Below are 21,288 nucleotides of genomic sequence, written 5' to 3' on the forward strand. Positions count from 1 at the left end.
ATTTTTTAGCACGTTGCTTAGGTGAGGATAGAGGGAAGGTAGACTGCTGGAGAGACGCAGGGGATAAAATGGTATCTGGGGCGTCTGTTGGTGGGGTGTGATAGTTTTAGGCTTTGTTGAGCAATTACCCTGTTAATTTTAGGGCTTAGTGGTTAGTGAAGGTTCTAGCATACTTAGTTTAGAAGTGAGAAGGGTGAGGCTTGAGGAGGAAATACTGGTTCAGATCACGCAGCTGCTGAGATGAGTGTAGGAAGTGTCCCTGGTAGTAAGCACGTGTGAACACTCACCTGTACTTACTGAATATGGGTGTTCTGGGCTTTAGGGAGGGTAATTTCATGATGAAGCCCGAAGATCTTGGCATATCCCATAGTCCAGGTGTCCTTGCCTAAAGCCTTAAACAGCTTTCAGCTAAATTCACGTGTTGCCTTGTTGAAATGGTGGCTTGCAGTGGGCTTTTGTGTTCTGGTGTAAAGGTGGTGGGGGGGACCTTCACTTTATGAAAAAAAAACGAGAGAACTAACATTTTGAGCTGACACTGTCTACAGAGGGAATGAGAACCATGGATGTGCAGTTTGGGAGAGAGGAGGAGAAACTCGTAGGTTCCAAGTTGGCAACCTGTGGAAGTGGCATCTAAATAATTTAGTTGTGCAAAGAGAAAGTAATGCAAAAAAGGTTGAGAATTCCCAGCCAGTTATTTTTAATTCCCAGTTTGTTAATCTTAAAGAGAAACCTTTGATGGCAAGGTGAAGAACATTCTAGAAAGAAATAATACTAAGGGTGCGGTGTGTGGGTGCATCTGTTAGATCTTGGATCCCTACAAAAAAAAGTGTTTTGTAAGTAAGAGAACTCTGATACTTAACCGTATTCCTCCCATCACTTGAGCTGCGGGGAGGCATGTTACCTTTGCTGTTACTAAGTATTCATTAGGAGGCATGTTACCTTTGCTGTTACTAAGTATTCATTATGTTACTTGTAAAATAAGGGGATCTGGCTAGTCGAGGATCTTCTAAGTTCTTTTTGGTGTCAGTAAGGGGCACTTGATGAAAAATCTACCACCTGTGAGGTCTCCAAAAACATTTAATTGATGATGAGTCAAAAGGCATTATAATCTTGGCATGTTGAGTATTGGGTGTGACTTAAGGGTGAGTCAGATGCCTGTGGAGCCTGGATTCATGTCCTTTTTCCCATTTGTCAGTAATCCTACCTAATGCTCCAGTTCCATGATGTGATTTTAATGGAAATAAACTTCAACCACTTAGTTACGTTATTATGTTGCAATTCTGTATAACTTAGTTACCAGTGCAAGCCAGCTAGTACCAGCAGCCGCTGGGCAGGTGTAAGGGCCAGTTATCGATTGGGCCTGGCAGTGCCTCTTCAGTGTTCTGGATGATAAGATAATTCAGGAAATTTTAATTTTTGCTTAAAAAAAACCCTCACGTTTAGTCATCTTGAAAGCGAAGTATTGGACTCTGAGGACTCTTGAGTCCAGAATACATATTGTGATTTTTCAGCCTGGGGCTAATGAGAATGAACACGTTCCACGTTTGTATAGTTTAAGCGTCCTCTGGGCTGGTGGAGGGCAGAAGATTGTTCTAGTTCGTATATACTAGGCAGCAAATGTGCTAGGAATACAGAGGTGAGTGAGGTGCATGGCCTCTGCCTGCCTGTTGGAGCAGCCTGGTCCATCAGAGATAGTTGACAGAAATGCTGGTTAAAGGAAAGCTGTTGCTCTTATGGAACAGGTGGAAAGCTAGTGCCTCTCACTCCTCTAGGGGAAAACAAGGCACACACATTCATTTTAGAATTGAGAGGATGGGTCCTGAGTGGGGAGACCTGGCTGAAGCCTGACTTTCAGACCTCTCATCTATAGTTTATGTAGGGAAACAAAGTAACTTCTGTCACCCAAAATCACACATTAGTTTTATAACAAAAATCTTGTTCACTAAATTAAAACCAGAAGGCTGTTTGGGAATTGTGGGTTTAGCTGAAAAGGTTTAGGGTAGAGGTTCTTAATATTTTTTGTTCTTTTGACCCTCACCGGGGAAACTTTCACAGAATAAGAATTTTAAGTACGTAAATAACCCAATTATTTAAAATAACAGGTTTCAAAAATAAACCTCCCAAATGTGTGGCATAGTAATATGTGCTTCTTAAGTTAACACAACACGACCTAGCAGTGGGTCTAATGATTTCCATAATTCTGAAGTAGAGCTGAGAAAATCACCATTTCAACTATGATCTGATAAGAAAAAGCTCTGATTTCCTTTTCAAATAGTGGAAATAAGGATGTATATTTCTCCTCATACAAGTTCACAGACTCTTTGAATTGTATCTACTGGCCCCTTGGGGGCTTTTGGAACCCTGTTGAGAGCCGTTAGGAGCTGGAGAGGAAACTGGGACTGCCATTTCTGTATGTTCTTTTAGGAGTAGGTTGCTGTTCAAGGCCAGAGCTGGTTTCTCTTCAAAACATCTCTTGGGAAAACATAAAAGCTGATGTTTATTATTTGCCTCCCAGGCAAGGCATTGCCCTAAGCACATGACATGCTATTTTATATAATCCTTACAACGACCCTATAGTAGGTCCTGTTTATCTTCATTTTAAAGATGAATAAATTGGCCCATTGAAGTTTTCCACCTAATAAATATGGGGTAGCTGGGATTCAAAGCCATGTCTATTTGACTCCAAGGCCTTGTTAATTCCACAGTCACGAAGCCTCTCAGTTTAAGGCAGTGATTCTCAAAGGCCCTGGTTGTGGTCATTCCCCCCTCTGACATTTGGCAGTATCAGGACACAGTTTTGGTTCTCACAACTGGGAGGTCCTGTGAGCATCTGGTAGGCCAGGAATGCTGTAAAAAACATCCTCCATTGCACAGGACAGCTCCCACAGCATTTCAGTAGGGCTGGGATGGTGAGTTCCCGGTATAAATTCTGACTAGGTTGTTGCGGAAATCTGGATGACAAGTCATCACCAAAAATTCCCTCATTGTTTTTTGGAAGTCTCCACTATGCCCAAATCTATAGTCTCCGAGGAGGGATGGGCCTTAGCCGTGGGCTTGGTCAGCACCACCTATTCAGCCAGCCTGTGGCTTCAGGTGACCCTGCGTCCCTGTTTTCTTAAACCTTTAGCCCACCCACGAAGCTCCCACTCTCCCGTTTATTTGTTGAGCTGCTTTCTGGTGGAAGTATATCAGCTTGTTGTGTTTGAAATAGTAGCTATAACTCTAAGCATAAAACGTGAACAATCCAGTTTTGATTGCATCTAGTGTTTGTGCTGTAGAAACGAGTGGAAAAAGTGTTCTCACTGTCACAGCATTATTGTTATCCATTGGCCTGTCACACTTCATCCACCATTGTGATAAACAGCAACACCCACACCACACACCTGCTTTAACAGTGAAGCCTTGGGGGGCTGGTGACTGGGAACTGCATGCTTGGGCCCCAGCTTTAGATAGACTGAATCACAATCTCTGATTGAAGGGTGGGGGGAATTCCTGGAATTTGTTTTTTTTTTTTAACTGGCTTCCTCCCAGTAATTCTGATGCTGATTTAGTGTGAGAACCACTATAATAGGATTCTCATTAAAAACAACACAGTCTTGTATCAGAAACTTGTGGGGTTATCCCCCACCCCAGTCACCAATCTCCAAGTCTTTAAGTCCTGTGGATTCTACCTGCTACAGTCTCAAATTCCTCGCTCACCTTTTTTCTGGCTACAGTTCTTGGCCACAGTCTCCCTATTTGTCTCCACTTTTGGGAAGGGCTCAGTCATCCGGAAGTCAACAAATCCCTGTCCCTTTGCCCCTTTGAAAACCCTCCTGTGGATAAAGGTGCCACTCATCAGCACTTAGGAGGTCCATATCCACCCGGTTCTCCCCCTTCCCCCAACACACTTCAGTCTCCAACTCCTTGTGCTTCCAAGCAGCTTGGAGGCGCCTGGACTCCGAATGGAACAGCTTTGGGGGAAATATTGCTTGTTCTTTAGGTATTCTTTCGGATCTTAACTTGTGATTCAAAATGCTTTATAGAATGGTGGGGGGAGGTCCCTCGGTGGAGATGGCTCCATTTGGCATGCTCTTTTGCTTAGTTGGGTTTTTTTTTAACTCCTTTCCCAAACTCTGCAAAAGATTCTTAATTGCACTCATCATGGACACTAGGCTGAATAATTGTACACTGTTGGAAATTAGTTTTGTGAGCTTGCCATTCAAAAATTGTGTGAACCATAATGAATCTTTTTAGAACGCAGTTCAAAGTTACACCCCTTTCTTTAAGTCTGTAGAGGTAGTGTGTGGTTGAATTAGTTTGTCCTTTGTATGGAGAAGCCTCATCTAGTTCTTATTTGGTAGTTCTATTGTTCTAAATGCTTTGGAAGGGATAACAGCTGTCTATTGAAGAAATTGACTGTAATCCAGGCATTGGGAATGATTCCTACCTACCTAATAAGAGAAAGGTACTTGATTTCAAGTAATCTGAAGCCTGGCACGTGACATTTCTTAAGGAGAACGTTTTCTAATTTTAATAACCAACTGGTAGGCAATTTGTCTTGTGTTTTTCTTGGGGCAGGGCAGGGGGGTTTGGAACCTGGGTTTGTTTTGCAGTGGAGGAATTACCAATTTGGAATCTGATTTGCATCCTCTTAATCGTATAATCAAATTGGCTGTACTTGAATCAGCACTGGCCGACCTTCGTTATCTTGGGAGATAGACGGAAGTACTGTGGTCTCTCTCATAACTTTGAAAAGTTAGAGCTTTTGGGGTCAGATTGGTACTGGGGTAAAATTAGAATTATGGGCTTTATAATTTGAATTGAGACCACCTTAACCTTGGCAGGTAAGGATTAGTTAGAAAGCTAGTAGATTGTGGTTGGGCATCTGTTTAAAAACGTGTTCAATAAAGCTATTACTGAGTTCAGTTCTTGGAGTCACACATATCATGGTTATTTAAATCCACCGTTTCACTGCAGTTGTAACACAAGCCTGCTGTTGTGCACTGCCGCTTCAACCACTATTTCATGGTAGTTAATTACAAGCTAAGTTCTTTTGAAAAGTCGGGAAACCTCCTCAATTGAATCTGCAAACCAAGTATGTAAACCATTATGCAAATGTTCTTTTAAACCCTTACAACTAGGCACTTCTCCAGACCCCAGGAAAAACAACTCTGAGGACCCTAAGTTGTGGTGTGCCTGGGTTTCATTAAATTGGTACTGTCTTCTTTGTTCTGGAAGGAGCCACTGAGCTAGTGGCCATATTTGTGATCAGATGCGTTTATGTGCTAAGCAGTGAACTCATAAAGGAGCTGGTAAGAGCTGGTAGCACATTCTAGATTCCTGAGCTGACTTGACCCTCCAGGTAGTTTCACATGCACCTTAATTTCTCCCTCTGCATGAATGCAGTAATGATACCAGAATCCCACACACTGGGTTGTTGGGTGGGCTGTCCAATAAAATGTTTGGAATAGTGTCAAATGATACATAAAACACTTAACACTAATTGCAATACTTAAGGCTGAGTACTTTGAATTTGTGCCAGTGGATGAAGATACTCAGTTATGAAGAGGTGTAAATTTAACTTACTGAAAGAGAAGGAAAGTTCTGGCAAAAGAAGAGGCAGAAAATAATTGGGTTGGAATGTGGTTAGAAGGTTGGTCTACTTTATTTTAAGGATCTTTTAAAGTTATTAAAGCAGAATTTTTAAAGGACACTTTGATTTTTAAGATAACCACTTCCATGGGGTTGTGTTGTATGACTCCATTTTCCTTAGAATGGGAACTTCTCCAGTGAGAATCCTGAGCAATTTCTAGGATATTGTTATCTTTAACACCAAACCGTCTCTTCCGAAAGGACTGCATTCTGAATTTTTAGAAGTGAGTATAGTGTTTCAAACTTGGTTCAATGTGGAACCCTTTTTCGTTTAAATTGAGATGTAATTGACATGATTTTATTTTCAGGTGTACAATGTAATGATTTGATATTTCTGTACACTGGGAAATGATAACAATAAGTCTAGGTTAACACCCATCACCATACACCGTTACAAATTTTTTTTTCTTGTGATGAGACCTAAGATTTCAAATGTACAATACAGTATTATTAACTATAGTCACCATGCTGTACATTACAACCCCAGGACTTAGTTATGGGACCTTTTTCCTTCTAGAATATTTTTCAGCATGGGATTGTGGATCATGCTTAGGGAAGCAGTAATGATGTCGTTTTTATAAGTGGTTTAACACTGAACCTTTGAACAATGTAATGCTACACTTAAGTGGCCCAGTTGGTTCTGGGGTTTTGAAGAAGAGGGTCAAGGGCCTGTTGCACTGGATTTTGAAGCCCAAGCTGCTTGAGTTTGATTCCTGGCTCTACCACTTACTAGATGTGTGTGTGGCATTGGGCAATTTCTTGACTTTATTGAGGTGGCTACATTTTCATTAGTGGCATTCAGTCTTACCATTAAGTTGGATGCTAGCTCTTTTTGTATATACACTATCCAGTTGTGGAAGTTCCCCTCTATTCCTAGTTTTCTGTGTGTTTTATTTTGAGCAGGTGTTACATTTTGTCAAAAACTTTTTCTGCATCAATTAATATCGTGATTTTTCTTCAGCCTATTTATACGGTGGATCTTTTTTCTTTAAGTATTGAACAAACCTTGCATACCTGGAAAAAATCCCACTTGAGTACATAATTATTGTTTATATACTGCTGAATTCTTATTTGTTAAGGATTTTAAGGACTTGCTAAGGATGTGTTAAAGATTTTTGTGTTTATATTATGAGGGATATTGGTCTGGTTTGTAGGTTTCTCATATTGCACTTTATCTGGTTTTGGTATTAAGATAATGGTTTCATAAAATGAATTGGGAAGTATTTCCTCCTCTGATATATTCTGGAAAAGATGATGTAGAATTGGTGTTAATTCTTCTTTAAATGTTTGATATTATCATCCAGAGAAACCATCTGGGCCTCAAGATATTTTCTGGTTTTTTTGGAGTTTTTGAATTATGGATTCATTTTCCTTAATAGCTACAGGGCTATTCAGATGTGTTTGTACTCATGAGTTGTGCTAGTTTGTGTTTTTTGAGGAACTGAACCATTACCTTTTTAAGTGTTTGCAGGATTCCCTTGTTCTTGGTATCAGCAAGGTCTGTAATGATAGCTCTTGTTTTATTGCTAATATTGACGATCACTGTCTTCTCTTTTTTTTTTCCTTTGTCAGTTTTGCTAGAGTTTGTCAATTTCATCGATCTTTTGAAAGAAATAGCTTTTCACTTCATTGATTTTTTTTCCTATAGTTTTTCTGATTTCAATTTCATTGATTTCTGCTGTTAGCCTTATTCCCTTTCTTTCTGCTTCCTTTGGGCTTATTTTCCTCTTTTTCAAGTTTCTTGAAGTGGGAGCATGATTAATAATTTGAGGCTTTAAAATGGAGACTGGTACTCTTAAATAATCTCATTCTCTATTTCGGGGTGTCTGAGCTGCTAGTATTACTTCTGTGTATTCCTTAAATAGCAGGGGAACTAGTTGTATAGATATTAGCTGTTATTTTTTTCCACATTTGGTAAGTTGCTAACTTGAATTTAGGGAATATTTCTCAGATTAGTCTCAGATTCTAACAACATAACTTCTGGAAATTTAGGTTGTAGAATTCCAGCTAAGAGTCCCTGTCCCTGCTGGTTAGGAATTTAGAGCTAGAAAAGACTTTAGACCACGGGTCAGCAAACTAAGGCCCTTGGGCCATGTGCCTTTTTGTGCATACAGCCCTTGTTACAGAGACCTGATTGGGCCTGCAAAGCCTGACATCTTTACTATGTGCCCGTTTAAAGAACAAGTTTGCCAACCCCTGCTTTCAGACCATCTAAGTCCAGTGGCTTGCTTCAGAGCCATCTGGAAAAATTTACAAGTAAAATTCCCAGGCTCCCCACATGGTCTTGTGCTTCATCTGGAATCCATCACACGCCCCTCCTGGTGGCTGCGGAGTTCTGGCTTGTGTCTATTGTCTTGCCCCTCTGTACTATCCTGTATTTGCACCTACTTTCCCAGCGCTTCCTGCATGCTGAGTTAATCTCCTTGGAGGTCTGTTATGAAGGCTGCAGACCTGAATGTTGACTTTGCTGGTTGCCTTGGGCAAAGCCAGAAGGGAAGGTTCTGGGACTGCCTCAGAGATAGCTCTGATACAAATCTGATTTTTAACGTAGGTTCACAAAGTCCAAACCACTTTATCTTTGGAAATAATTATGTCACTGTTGATTTGCAGCCTGGCATAGAAGCTTGGGTAGAAATCCTAGAATTGTTCTTAAAAACACAAATGGTAATAGGCCTGAGCTGTAAGGAATTCTGCTCACCTAAAGTTGGTAGGAAGAGAGCTGGATATTTATGATACTGGTTAAGTGCTTCTGGATAATAAAATGGCGATCCCAGTTTCTATTTTGGGAAAGAAAGCTTGGTCTCCTGGGGAGAGCTGAAGGAAACCATTGCCTTTGAGCCTCCGGCCAGCCTGTAACCTGTTCTCTGCCCCGGGCTTTGTGAGATAAAGGGGGGAGGCGTGGTGAGGTGGCAGCTGGGTCCTTTTTCATGTCTCCTGGTGGACTGTGGACTGCAGTTTTGAACTGTAGGTAAGGGCCGGTCATTTTCCTGGTCTGGGTGCCTTAGGTCTTGTCCTGTCCTCTAACCTCAAGCCCTAGAAGTCCCCTCTTGCCACCGTGCTGGTCTTTTTTATGATGTTGCCAGTCCTGGCTTCCCCTCGCCCCTTTCTCCTTCCTGTTGGGTGGAGCCTGGCCCACAGAGAGGGCTCTTTGTGGTCCTCATCTCTTCTCTGGGTCCTCTGCCTTTGTGTCTTCCCCTGCTCCATGCCACAGCTCTGGCCTGAGTTTACTCCTCCCTCTTCTCTGTAAACACACAGGTCCCTTGAGTCCATGGAGTCGAGATAGAATTGATGTATGACATGCCATAGGTTGCTCAAAGATCCTTTTGGGAGAGGAGAGGTCAGGTGGTCCTGTGTTTTCAGCATCTCATCACCACAAACTGAGTGTTACCTTCCCCCCAAATGAAAGCTGGGCTTTTGCATAATCTTCCCTTTCTGTGCCTTGTTTTACAGCTCCCGGTTAGCCTCCCAGGTGGCCCAAGTCAGAGTGTGAGGACCGGAGAGTTTGAGCTATGTGACAGCCATAGAGGTGCTGGCCAGGGCTTGTGGGTTGTGCCTGCTTTTAAGACACCGCGTGTTGTGGGAGAGATGGGTTTACCAGGAAGAAGGTGGTACAAAATTGCATTAGTGTTTGAGTTCCAGACTGAAGAAAGGGATTAAAATTGTGTCTCAAATTATAGCTTTATAAACCCTCTTTTATTTTGGTAAGGAGACTGGCTCATGGAGGAACCTGGGTTGGTGTTGTAAAGTAGTGCAAGGCTCCTGTCCCCTTCCCAGTAGGTGTTGCGGGTGATGGGAAACAACTCCTTTAACTGCTGTCCTGTAGTGGGAAATGGAAGGCAGGGCAGTGAAATAGCACCACTTTTTACAAGTGTGCCAAGTGTACCATAATGTGAGTTGTGAGTAGCCATTGTGGCTGGTACTGTAAACAGTCCCATATGGTTTTCGTTAATGCATGTTTGCAATGAAAAGAGGTTGGGTGTTGTTTCTGAGTTATGTTGTATGGCTGTCAATCCAACTTCAGGAGGCCTTTTTCTTTGTTTCTGTAGTTAATTTTTCCTTATTTGGTTGCTCTTCTCTATGAACATTAGAAAGTGCTCTGAAAATAAGCCCTCTAAATGGTTGGTCATCGTGCCTTTCTGTATTTTGCAGCTGCACCTCACCACTGCGATTTTTAAATTAAAAATTTATTGAGGTATAGTTGACATAACATTAGTTTCAACATAATGATTTGATTTTAAAGTATACAGTGCAATGATTTCCAATATATTTATAAAATTTTAGAATATTTTCATCACTGCAGGAAGAAACCCATACCCCTTAACCATCACATCCCCATTCCTCCCAGCCCCTGGCACCCACTGATTTGCTCTGTCTAGAGATTTGACTTTTCTGGCCATGTCCTATAAATGGAATCATATGTAGTTCTTTGTGACTGGCTTCTGGGTCACCCATGTTGTCTGCATTCCTTCTGTGGCTGAATAATAGTCTATGGTATGAACTTGCCATGTTTTGCATATTCATTTATAACTTGGTAGACAGTTGGGGTGTTTCCGCTTTTTTATTATTATGAATCATGCTGCTCTGAACATTCCTGTTGGCTTCAGTTTTGTATGATGTGGTTAATCATTTTACAGCTGTTGTAAAAAAAGAACTGACCGTGGGAATGTAAGACCAAGCTGTAAAAGGAAGGCAGGCCCGAGGAACCACCTGCTTGATCTTCACTTTAATCCCTGGAAATTCATTAGGTTTCTGAATGTCTCAGGAGTCTCCAGATGTACAGACGCTTTGTTAAAATTTAAAACTTTTAAAAGTGTTCATATAATTAAAGCCCTTTTTGATTGTGAAATATGAAGGCCTTTTCTGTGTATCATTTGATTTCAATAATCTGGGTTCACTGCCTGTCAGCACTGATGTTTTTGATTACATCTAGCTTATCCCAAGTGAGTGAAAGAAGTTCTTGATCCCTTAGGCACTTAGGAGCAACTGGCTTGAGGAACGCTATGCTATGTTGTTCTCACAGGGAGTAAACTGCAGTGGTGGTAACTGCACCAGTTTTTCTTATAAACTTGATTCAATTTACATATAGTGAACGTTAGTGTATGCTTTTGGAACCACTACCACCTAAGATTAGGACATCTGAGTAGATTTTTAAAATAGATACTTGAATGACTTCAAACTGTATCACAGCCTAGTTTCCTTCTTCTTTTAGGCTTGGGTGGGGGTCTACCAAGAAACCCAGAAAGCTGATTTATATGTGAAGAAGGGAAACTGCACAACCAAAACTGACTCTTAGGTTCTCTGACATCAGAATCTGAGGTTTGGGGGAAAAGATGGCCGTGTTTCTGCTTCCCCTTGCAGTGAGCTGCAGACCCATCTGTTGCCAGCCAGTTTCCAGACCATCCTCCCACAGGGAGAGTGCAGCTCTCTGGAAGGAGGGAGTAGGGGTAGATCTTGATCCCGTGTGGGCCCTCTGACCTGGAGGTAAAGGGGAAGTGTGGGTGGGGGAGGCGGAGCTGGTGGGAGTGGAGATTCAAGAACAAGTCAGGGCATGGAGCTCTGGAAGCATCAGCATCTTGTGGAGTGAGGGGTGGGCTGGAAGGAGGCTGGGCTTTGGGCCACCCCCCACCCCCCTGCAGCATGGTGCCCATAATGGGAATACTCCCTCACCCCTTGGAGCTCAGATGGCTTGAGCCTGCTGTGGAAGCAAAGAAATAGGGCAGTGGGGCTTGATGGGAGATGTGGGATTTCCATCCCTCATAATTGACGACAGTCTTAGCAAGAATAGAAATTCATTTCTTCATTTTACCAGCAGGCACTTCTTGACAGTGAGAGGGCAGAAGGAGGCAGCAGCTGCAAGTCACCTCTCCCAGCCCAAGTTTTGCTGAGGGGACCGGTGTGGCACTGCCATGGCAGACACACCTGCGTGGCCTGATGGCCCTCAGAAGGGGCTGCCCGCATGGGCAGAGTTGGGATTGTGTAGTTTAAAGAAAGCCCGCACACCCTATGTCTGGACTTGACTTGGCTGAAGTTTTTGAAGTTGGAAAAGACTTAAAGGCACATGTCAAGGTCACAGGTAGAGAGAGTCAAAAGAGTTTTTTCTGGATGTGTGAGAATTGCTTATTCCCTTAGGGTGGCCTGTCTTTTGGGATTCACTTTGTTAAGGAGGTTACAGTATTTTAGCCCCATAAAGCTGAAGCAAGCTCTGCCACCTTCTCGCCAGGGTAACTAGTGTTAAGGTCTGTATTCAGCATGAGCCCTGTGGCTTCTTGGGCTAGTAAGGCTGGGTGAGCGCAGCTAATCAGCTTAGGCACACAGGGCTGCCCACCTTATGGATCGATGATTAAACCGCAGTTCCAGACTGCACGGGACTAAGGGAACGAATACTGGTGCTGGGGTCCCCAGAGGGACCCTGCAATGTGGTGTCCCTTTTTTATGGCTGAGGAAATTAGGTCTATAAGAGAGGGTGTCCTGACAGTGCGTTCAGGTGGGGCAGAGAGGCGGTTGTGGGGGGGATTTGTGGGAGACACATTATGGGGGCTCAAGTAGCAGGGGTGGAGGAAGTCCCAGCCCCATCTTGATTTCAGATTTGGGATCAGAACAGTGCAGTGAGCCGTTGGGCGGGAGGCACCTGCCAGTTGGATACACAAATTTGTGATTGAGTCACCTGGAGCTGAAGTTCAGGGTCAGAGGAAGGAGGATCGTTTTCCAAGAGAGGCCTCTAAATGGATCCCTGGCCGAAAATGAGGCAGGGAGAGAGAACTTGGGCCTTCATTATCCTCTTGCTCCTTCCATTCTTCTTGTAGTGGTACGTTTAGTAGGGAACAGACCTCCAAGTGATTCTTTGTAAGTTATTGTTGAATAAACATACATGGGCAGTGGTGTGGAAATGGGGACATTGAGTTGTCCAGTGGACAAAGGACACATTTTTTCCCCTGGGACAGGTTGCTGTGTTTCTGATCATTTTGAAAGGCTCTGAGTGGTACATTAGTTGCACATCATTCTTGCCTGATCAGAGTTTTCTAAGAGCTTCTGCCAAACATTTTATTAACCTAGTTTGGTTTATCATGTGTACTTGAAAGCTGTGAGGTTATATCTCTTTAAGCACCTGAATCTACTTTCAAATGTTCTGATTTATAGGCATTTTTGACATTGCCATCTTGTGTTCCTGGGTTTAGGTATGCTCTGAGCCCAAGCTCATTTTCACTCGTGTGTAGAGTGTAGAGCGCGTCTAGTGGTATTCAAGGAGTTGTATTGCCCTCCCCCTTTCTGCCCCTGGGTAATTGGGGTATGGGTCTTTTTTTTTTTTTCCTACAGTCGGGTAGAGGGGTGGTCACTACTCACACGTAATGGGTATGAGATTGCCAAAGCCCTGTGAGGGACAAGACAGTCCTTTGCAACATAGTATCAGCCCCCGTTGAGGAACTGTGACAGATGGAGTTGTTTGTTTGGTCATGTTCCATGCTCTTACACAAGCATAAAGGCTGAAATTGGATAATAATTAAAAGCATTTTTCTGGGGCATGGCGTGGGTTTACCTGTGGCTATAGGTAGTAAGGAGTTTGGACTTCTTTCAGACCTTCTGTTTTTTTGTTGATCATTTTCTGTAACCTTTTGGTGACTTGAGTATAATTAGTTTGGAGGTAGTGGAAATCTCTCTCTGTTTTTTTGTATCTAGTGGTTTAGATCCATGGCTCCTCTACCAAAGCTGCACATTGGAGTTTCCCAGGGAGCTTTAAAAAGCACTGATGCCTGGGTCCTACCTCCAGATGTTCATTTAATTGGTCTAGGATGTAGCATCAGAGTTTTTAACACTCCTCAGCTGATTATAATGCACAGCAAGGATTGAAAATCACTGGTTTAGATGTTCTAGGAATAAATTTTTGTTTACCCACAAAACATTTATGGAGCACCTGAGATCAAAATGAGCAAGCACGCCACCATCAAGCCTAGTGGAGCTTATGTGTTTGGCTTTCAGGTTTCATTTTTAAAACGTTGATTCTATAAAGGAGATGTTGGGCTGTTCTTTTCAGCTCCAGTTTCCCTTTCTGGAGTCTTCCCAGGGGCTGGAAGCAGAGTGGATAAGGGGAGCCCTCAGGCCAGGAAGAAGGTGAATATAAAGTGAGGTAGATGGTGGGCAAAACGGTATGGTCACTGTATCCCCTGCAGGGCTGGCGTACTTAGTGTCCCCGGAGACCAGGGTGGTGACAGCTGGAAATAACATTCAGACCTGGCATATTTCTTCTGAATTTTGGGTGGGGGTGGGTTAACCCACAGTATGAAATAAGTAACATTCTAAACTGGCTTTCTTTTGTAGTGTGTTTTTCTTCAGTTTGAAACCTGGCCAAAGGGCTTCCATCAGCTAACTGCCTGTCTGCCAGTTGTGCCATTTGTGAAAAGGTGACAGTCTCCATGCTGGGCTTGGCCAGCAGTCAGGCCTTTGCCTGTATCAGACAAAGAACACCCCCTTTCCCTGGTCCAAGGGACAAGAGTTTGCCCCATCTCAGCCCCAGGGCCCTCATTCACTGTCTGGATCATCCCCTAAATCAGAATCGGGGATTTGTGTTCTGTTTTGTAATGTGCCCACTCTTGAGGCCATTTCCCAGGAGTGATGACTTCCAAAACAGAAAAACATCTGTTCTAGCCAAGGAGGTATTGAATAGTTACATAGAGGCTTTCCCACTCAGGGTAAGTACTTCGGGGGTATGTGGAACCTCAAGGCATGCTGGGCACACTTGTCTTTACTGCCCTGCAGCTCAGTCACTTCCACAGGTGGCCTGACCCCACCAGGCTCCACTGACAAGCAGACTGAACAAGGTCAGTTCTGTTTTTCAAGTTTTCGAATCGCAATTTTTCTAGGGAGTAGAATGTAATCTTAAAGCCACAATTCTGGGGATATAATTCAGGCCTCCCCTTTAAATTTCCTGCAGTCAATTTCGGAGTAGTGAAACCAGCTAGATCACTTTCTGCCAAATGAGTTTCCCAGAGGCATAATTTAGCTGGGAGGGACGGAGACGTTAATGAGACATGACACCAGTGCTCATGGTGGCGGTGCTTGTGTTCCTTCCCACGGGCGGGCGTGTGATGTGGACCTTGCTCTAGTGGTCTCCCTGGTGGGGGGCTTTTTCCTCCAAGTGGCTTCAGTTCATTTAAGCAGAGCATAGGGCCCAGCCCCCCCCCAACATCCTCTGGCCCTCCCCAAGTTCCCTGCTCTCCCTCACTTGGGGCCTTCTGGGTGCTGCCCTCTCACAGGGGGACCTGTTCCTTATGGGTGAGCCCCTGTTGGTCCTCTATGGGGCTCTGAAGTCCCTTTGCTTTCTCACTTCCTCGTTCCTGTCTGGGCTGTGGCCCACTTGTCTCCACCGACTCCTGTTGGGGACTTGGTGGTATATGCTCATCGGGTGGTGCTCTAAGTGACCTCATCGCTCTGTCTGCATTTGGGGATTCACAGGATTGAAAAACAATGCCTTCACTACCGTTTTTGCTACTCTAGTTGCTTTTGTTTGTTAAGGGAAGTTGAAAATAGGAATTTTGGTGGGTGTCTTAATCTGCCAGGGCTATTGTAATTAAGTAGTACAAACTGTGTGGCTTAAAACAACAGGAACTCTGTCTGTCCCAGTTCTGGAGGCCAGAAGTCTGAAAACAAGTGTCAGCAGGGTTCACCCACTCTGCCGGCCCCAGGGGAGAATCCTTGCTTCCTCTTCCAGCTCTGGCAGCTTCGGGAGTGTGGCTGCATCACTCCAGTCTCTGCCTGTGTCCTCACCTCATCTGCTCTTTCTCACTGTGTCACCTCCTCTGTCTCTTATGAGGGCACTTGTCATTGGATTTACGGCCTCCTACTTTGGTAGTCCAGATTGAATTCATCTCTAGATCTTTAAATTATATCTGCAAAAACCCCTTCCCAAATAAGGTCACACTGCCAGGTTCCGGGGGTTAGGCTGTGGAATGGATCTTTTGGGGGCCACCATTCCACATACTATAGCAGGGGCCGATGAAATCTTCTGGCTTTTAAATGGCCACTAACTTACATTTTTTAAAAAAGTCTGTGCAGGCCAGAGTAAGACATATCTGTCTAGTTGGGCCTGTGAACCCAGTCTGTGGCCTCCATGTTTACTGTGCACTGGAAGGTCTTGGGAACATAGTTCCAAATATCACTGGAGATAGATTCTATGGAGAGTGAAAATCCTTAACTTCTAATCCAAGTTTTGGCACTACTTAGTTTATGAAAGGAATTCTGGTGTAATTTATTCTTGTGAAACCACATGTGGTCAGCTGTGAGTCTTCCTGTGTTTTTCTTTGGCCTGGGTTCAGGGCCTAGGGATGCTTCATTTTGGTGTTTGTGTAGCCTGCACTGTCTTTTCCTTCACGGGGAGAAAGCAGCAGCCTGCAGAGGGGGTGGGACAGCACAGTTATCCTCTGGTCTCATCTGGGATCTTTATCTTACCCTCCTCAGGGAATGACTACTTTGCAGATACAGTGAGCAGAGTTAGTTGCATTTTGCCTTTGCTCTAAGTATCATAAGATTGGACATTGTTTAAGGTTCTGGCCTCAAGTGAACCTGTGAGGTTAATGCAGTTTCTTTAACCTTGACTTTAGTCCTACCTGGGGGTGCTGAGCTCCACATTGGAGGGATTGGGGTGGGAGAGAGTAAGAGTGGCCTCTGGGCCTGGTGGGCGCGGATCTCAATGCCCCAGCAGGTGTCCGGTAGAGAAGAATTGCTTTTCAGTTTCTACCATTTAGAAATATGTTACTGAGCAAGCACCATTTAGTTTCTTTTCTAATTATAGAAGCAACCCTTTCTTAATGCAAAACACCTAAAACATAAAACCAAAAGTTTGGGTGTCGCTTATAATACTTGTGGATGGACATCAACAGTAGATGGACATTACCTTCTAGTGTACTGCATATCTTCATTAATTTATTTACCCTAAAGTGGAATCTCATTTATTGTATTGGCATTTCTTTGATTTCTAGTTAGGTTGAATATTTTCTTAATGCCGTCTTTAGTTGGCCAAATATCTGTCTGCATCCTTGGCACAGCTATTTTGTGGTGGTTTTTTCTGTGCTGCTGTGTTTCCTGATAATGTGTGCAGCCTCTCCTTGCAGAGTGACAGTGTGTATAAAAGCTCATGACAAACAGGTAAGTGACTCTAGGTTCCGTCGTGAAACTGCCTCACTGGCTTTCTTTTCAGGTGTCTCATCTTGACCATCTTGCCTTCTTTTCTCCCTGTCCTCCAGTTGATGGTGAGACCATTCTAAAAGGCCTCCAGTCCATTTTCCAGGAGCAGGGGATGATGGAGTCGGTACATACCTGGCAGGACCACGGCTATTTAGCGACCTACATAAATAAAAATGGCAGGTGAGGTGGCCTTGAGTGCTTGTGTTCATTCAGATCAGAGGACTTGAGGGGTGGGGGGCAAAGGGCTGTAGTGCAGTGGTGTCCAGGTATTTTTACTTCCTCCTGTGATGTCTTTTAAGAAAGGCCTAGAATTCACTGCTTCTCAGCCCTGGGGCACAGCAGTTCTCCAAAGCCCCCAGGTAATTCTGCTGTGTGGCTGGGGCCCAGAACCCTGGGGCAGCATAAGTGGCTTGCTTGAACCTGCAGGCTCTGATCTTGAGTTGGTTAAAACCCAGATTCCTGGGCTCCATTCCCAAGAGTTTCGGATGCAGTAGGTCAAGGGCCATGCCCCAAATTGCATTTCCAGCCAGCTTCTAAGGATTGCTAGTGCTGCTGGGTGGCTGCCCCCATTGTGAGTAGCACTGTTAAAAATGATCATCACTGAATGCAGACAACAGCCAAACGGAGAAAGTGTACTAGAAGCTTGACAGGTATCTGAAGGGATCCAAGAGTTCATTTTTCCCCCGCTTTATAGGCTATGTAGACTTTACACAATCACTATGTAGCTGAAAGTCACTGTGTTCTGAGAATGGAAAGGCAACCTAAATTAAGAAAGAACTGATAACAGAAGACACCAGTGCACTGAGCTTTCTGTGTTTTCTAACTTTAGGTGTGTATCATATGTAGACTGGTTTAGTATGCAAAACTATTAAGACTCTTAGTAATTTGCACTGTTAATTTGAAATGTGAACTCCTGGGTATTGTCAGTGGTTTTCATTCCATTCCCTCTGTGGGTACAAAGTATTAGAATTCCACATTGCTTTGTTAATGTCCCACATTTCCTCCCTTGCTTTTCTATTAAAAGAAAAAATGACTACCCCCACAATCTTACAGAGGCCAGAAGACAATGCTGGGAGATGAGGAAACTTTGACTTTGACTTTGGAGCCTGCCCCTTTCCTTATTCTTCTCTATGTCTACATAGTCTTCACCTGTGGCACTAATTCGTGTTTCCTGCCCTGATGTCTCTCAGACATCCCAACCCCTCTATCCCCAAGCCGATTGGTATCTCTAACTCTGTAGCAAACCTTCGTGTGTGTGTTTAGTAGATGGTGCAAATACATGTATCTAAAATTAGTTCTGCCTCAAGGATGACCCAAAATGAGCACCATTACCAGCCCTCCTTTGCCCTCCATCCTCCTCTGCACTCGCCAGCTCAGGGCAAGTCCCCGGGAAGTCGAGTGCTGCAGCTGGCTTGGTGCCCACAGCTCCTGCAGGCTCGGACTGGCCCCCCTCTGTCCCGGCCCTCTGCTCCACCCTCCTGCCATGGTTTCTCTCAGTCCTTGCTGCAGACCCCAACCTTTGGGGGCCACTCTCTCCCACCTTCGTAGGCTCCTCTTCCATTCCAGGTGAAGCCTTGAATCTCTTGCCATCTCCTAGGAGTCTTTGCAGCCAAATCCCTCCTACCTCTCTACTGTAGTTCTTGAATCTTCTCAGACACCAATTTCAGTTGTTCAGAGGCTTAAAATTCTTCCTGGAAGAGACTTTTTGAGTGACAAAGGCCGTCTGGAAATTGTTTCTGAAAGCAGAAAAAATAAAAACATGCTTAGTTTAAAAACTTACTTTTCCTCATTGGTCTCCCTCTTCTCTCACTTCCTCAGCTCAGGCCTGGCCCTGTGCTGCCTGGCCTGAAACCTCACCCTTCCTGCCCAAGTCACCTCCTGATACGTGCCTCTGGGAAGGATTGCAGCTCCACACCCCGCTTCTGGTTAACGGCCCCTTTGTGATGCCGAAGTCCTGCTCCTCAGCCACCATTTTTCATGTTGTCCCCTGCCCCTGCTCCAGCCACTTTCCTTTTTCTCTTTATTCTTGGTTTTAATCCCTTGAGGTTGGCCCTTGACCTTCCCTTCCAGCACTCTGTATTCCTGGTCTCTGGCAGAGGACTCTGCTAGAACCACCCAGGCAGTTAAGGGTGACATTTTCCTTCCTGCCAGCACCTCTCCTGATTGGTCCTGGGCCTGAACTTGATTTGGGGGCCATTTAAGGGCTGAAGGTGAAATTAAGTAGTATTTAATTTTTAATCCAAGCATGCTACCTATATTCTCTAAACAGAGTTCATCTTCTAATCTAGTATTTTTCAAATATTTCTCTAAGCATGACTTGAAGTAAGAAGTAATTTTATAACCCTCTCCATATACCTCTGTGTCTACAATACAGATACACACATATAATAGAAATAAAAGTTTCTCTAAATAACTTAAAATGCATGTGATACAGTGATACATATTTCGTTAAAAAGACAAAGGTCAGATCCACTAAATTGGGAGTCAGAAAGCTTTTTCTGTAAGGAGCCATATAAGGTCTCTGTCAAATATTCTGTCTCTGTTTTGGAACAATGCTTGAAAATGTAAAAGCCATTCTTAGCCTGCAGGCTTCACAAAACATGCTGCCGGCTGAATCTGGCTTGCAGGCTATAGGGCTGGAGTTTGCCAACCCCCGAACTAAATAAATTTAACCACCAGCTGCTTGCAGTCAGGAAAACACCATGGATGGCTGTTTTGAACTCTGAAGGTTAACTGGGAGAACCCAGTTTGCCCTCTCCTGCCCTCCTTCTTTTTAAGGCTGTGGTCACTAAACCTGGCTAAATCACCTGCTGGAGAACCTTCTTAAAAATCAGTTCCCGCAAGTTCTACTGAATCGCTTTCTGGGCCCAGGAACCCGGTTTGCAAACCGTAGCACGTGATGACTCTCTGTCTTCTCTCAATGATCGGTGGTTCCTCCCCCTCAAGAAGAGTTAAAAGAGTTAACTGTATCACTTAGGGGAAGAAAGAGCAGTGGTCTTTCCTTTTAGTCGGGTTGGTGGGTTGTTTTGAATGCCATGATACCATTCCTAACCTTAAAATCATACTTTCCTTTGTAGCTTTGTCAACTTGAGAATTTACCCACATGGATTGGTGTTGCTGGACCTGCAGAGTTACGATGGTGATTCACAAGGCAAAGAAGTTGATAGTGTCGGTTTTTCATTTTCATTTGACTCAAGTACTGAAGGATCATAAAAATCCACTCACTTTAATGATGTTAAAATCATTTCACTTAATTGCTGACTTCCCAGTTAACTTTAAACTTCCCTCCAGATCAGTGATTTTAGAGGAAAAATAGTTGTTGCTCAGTTGTTAGGAACCTGGCTGTCATTGCCATGACTGCTTATGTCCTGGGTCATTTCACTTTCCACTGGACGGAGTGTGAACCTTTAACCAGGATCTTTTATCTGCGTTACCCTTGAGCCTCCCCCCGTCCCACTGCCTGATGGGAACTTAGGCCGAGGTTAGGTAGCACCATGAGGCCTGGTTGGCGGCTGGAGGGATGCGGGAGGGCAGCTATACCATGCAGCTCCGCCAACACAGCCTCAGCCTCTTGTTCTGTAATTCAGCTGTTCCCCTCAGCTCATTGTATCTGCCCATTGATGGCTTTCTTTTAATTACAGCTTTTGAACAAAGTAGAAGAAAGAATGAAAGAATTGAGTCAGGACAGTACTGGGCGGGTGAAGCGGTAAGTCAGCTCCTCTAAGATATCCTTTGTATTTGTTTAATTGGAATGGTGGTGGTGTCCGTGAGTAGCGTCTGCTTAAGATGTGGAAAAGATCAAAGTCTGCTTCTGCATCTGGCAGCATAGCGGACTGAGCTGGTGGGTCCTTCAGGCCAAAATAGGGCAGCATGTATGAAAATGGGGAGAGGGAGAGAGATGTTGGATAAAAGAAAGTCAGAAGGGAGATGTGGAGTGACTCCCAAGAGCTAGAACTGTGTAAAGTGGAAACCCAGGTGTGGCGCCACCTCAGTCAAAGGGGAGCTAGAATACTCCTCCCCGATCTGGTCCAGAAAAGACAGAAGGTCTTCTGTCTCTGCTTGTGCTCAGGGTTCTGGGCCCCTGAGTGGAATTAACAGTTCTGAGGGATTTATGACAAAATGGAGTGATGGAAAATTTGCCTAAAGCTTTTCAAATAAGGACTTTGCAAGTTACTAAGAACCCAGAAACCACCCACCTTGACTGGCCCTGGGTAAATTCTTTTCAGATGATGAAGCCAGTTAAGCTTTCCCTGGCCAGGAGTGTAGCCACGTTGGTTACTGAAGTTGATAAAAAACAGTTCCGTTTCTCAGTCTCACTAGCCGGATATCAATAGCTAATGGCTAGTGACTGTCACGGTGGACGGCACAGATGTAGAACATTTCTGTCACGATAGAAAGTTCTGTTGGACAGCGCAGAGGTGTTTGTCAATGGTGTCAGGTTGAAAGGGCTTTGTCTTTTGTTGGAAAAGGCAGAGTCCC

At 44.1% G+C, this 21,288-nt stretch overlaps 1 protein-coding gene across 2 annotated transcripts in view; it reads left to right on the forward strand.

Moving 5' to 3' along the window:
- SMS (spermine synthase) overlaps positions 1–21,288 on the forward strand; it is a 40,769-nt gene that overhangs the window by 1,488 nt on the left and 17,993 nt on the right. The window contains exons 1-4 of one of the 2 annotated variants that reach the window (XM_057495196.1): positions 16,749–16,770; positions 16,869–16,989; positions 19,887–19,977; positions 20,451–20,515. In XM_057495196.1, coding sequence (XP_057351179.1) covers positions 16,922–16,989; positions 19,887–19,977; positions 20,451–20,515 — 224 coding nt within the window. In that variant the 5' untranslated portion in view covers positions 16,749–16,770; positions 16,869–16,921. Of the gene's footprint in view, positions 1–16,748; positions 16,771–16,868; positions 16,990–19,886; positions 19,978–20,450; positions 20,516–21,288 lie in introns of those variants that run through there. The other variant, XM_036912826.2, reaches the window with a different exon arrangement.

The sequence above is a fragment of the Manis pentadactyla genome, chromosome X (genome assembly GCF_030020395.1).
Source record: "Manis pentadactyla isolate mManPen7 chromosome X, mManPen7.hap1, whole genome shotgun sequence".
In the NCBI taxonomy this organism is placed as follows: domain Eukaryota; kingdom Metazoa; phylum Chordata; class Mammalia; order Pholidota; family Manidae; genus Manis; species Manis pentadactyla.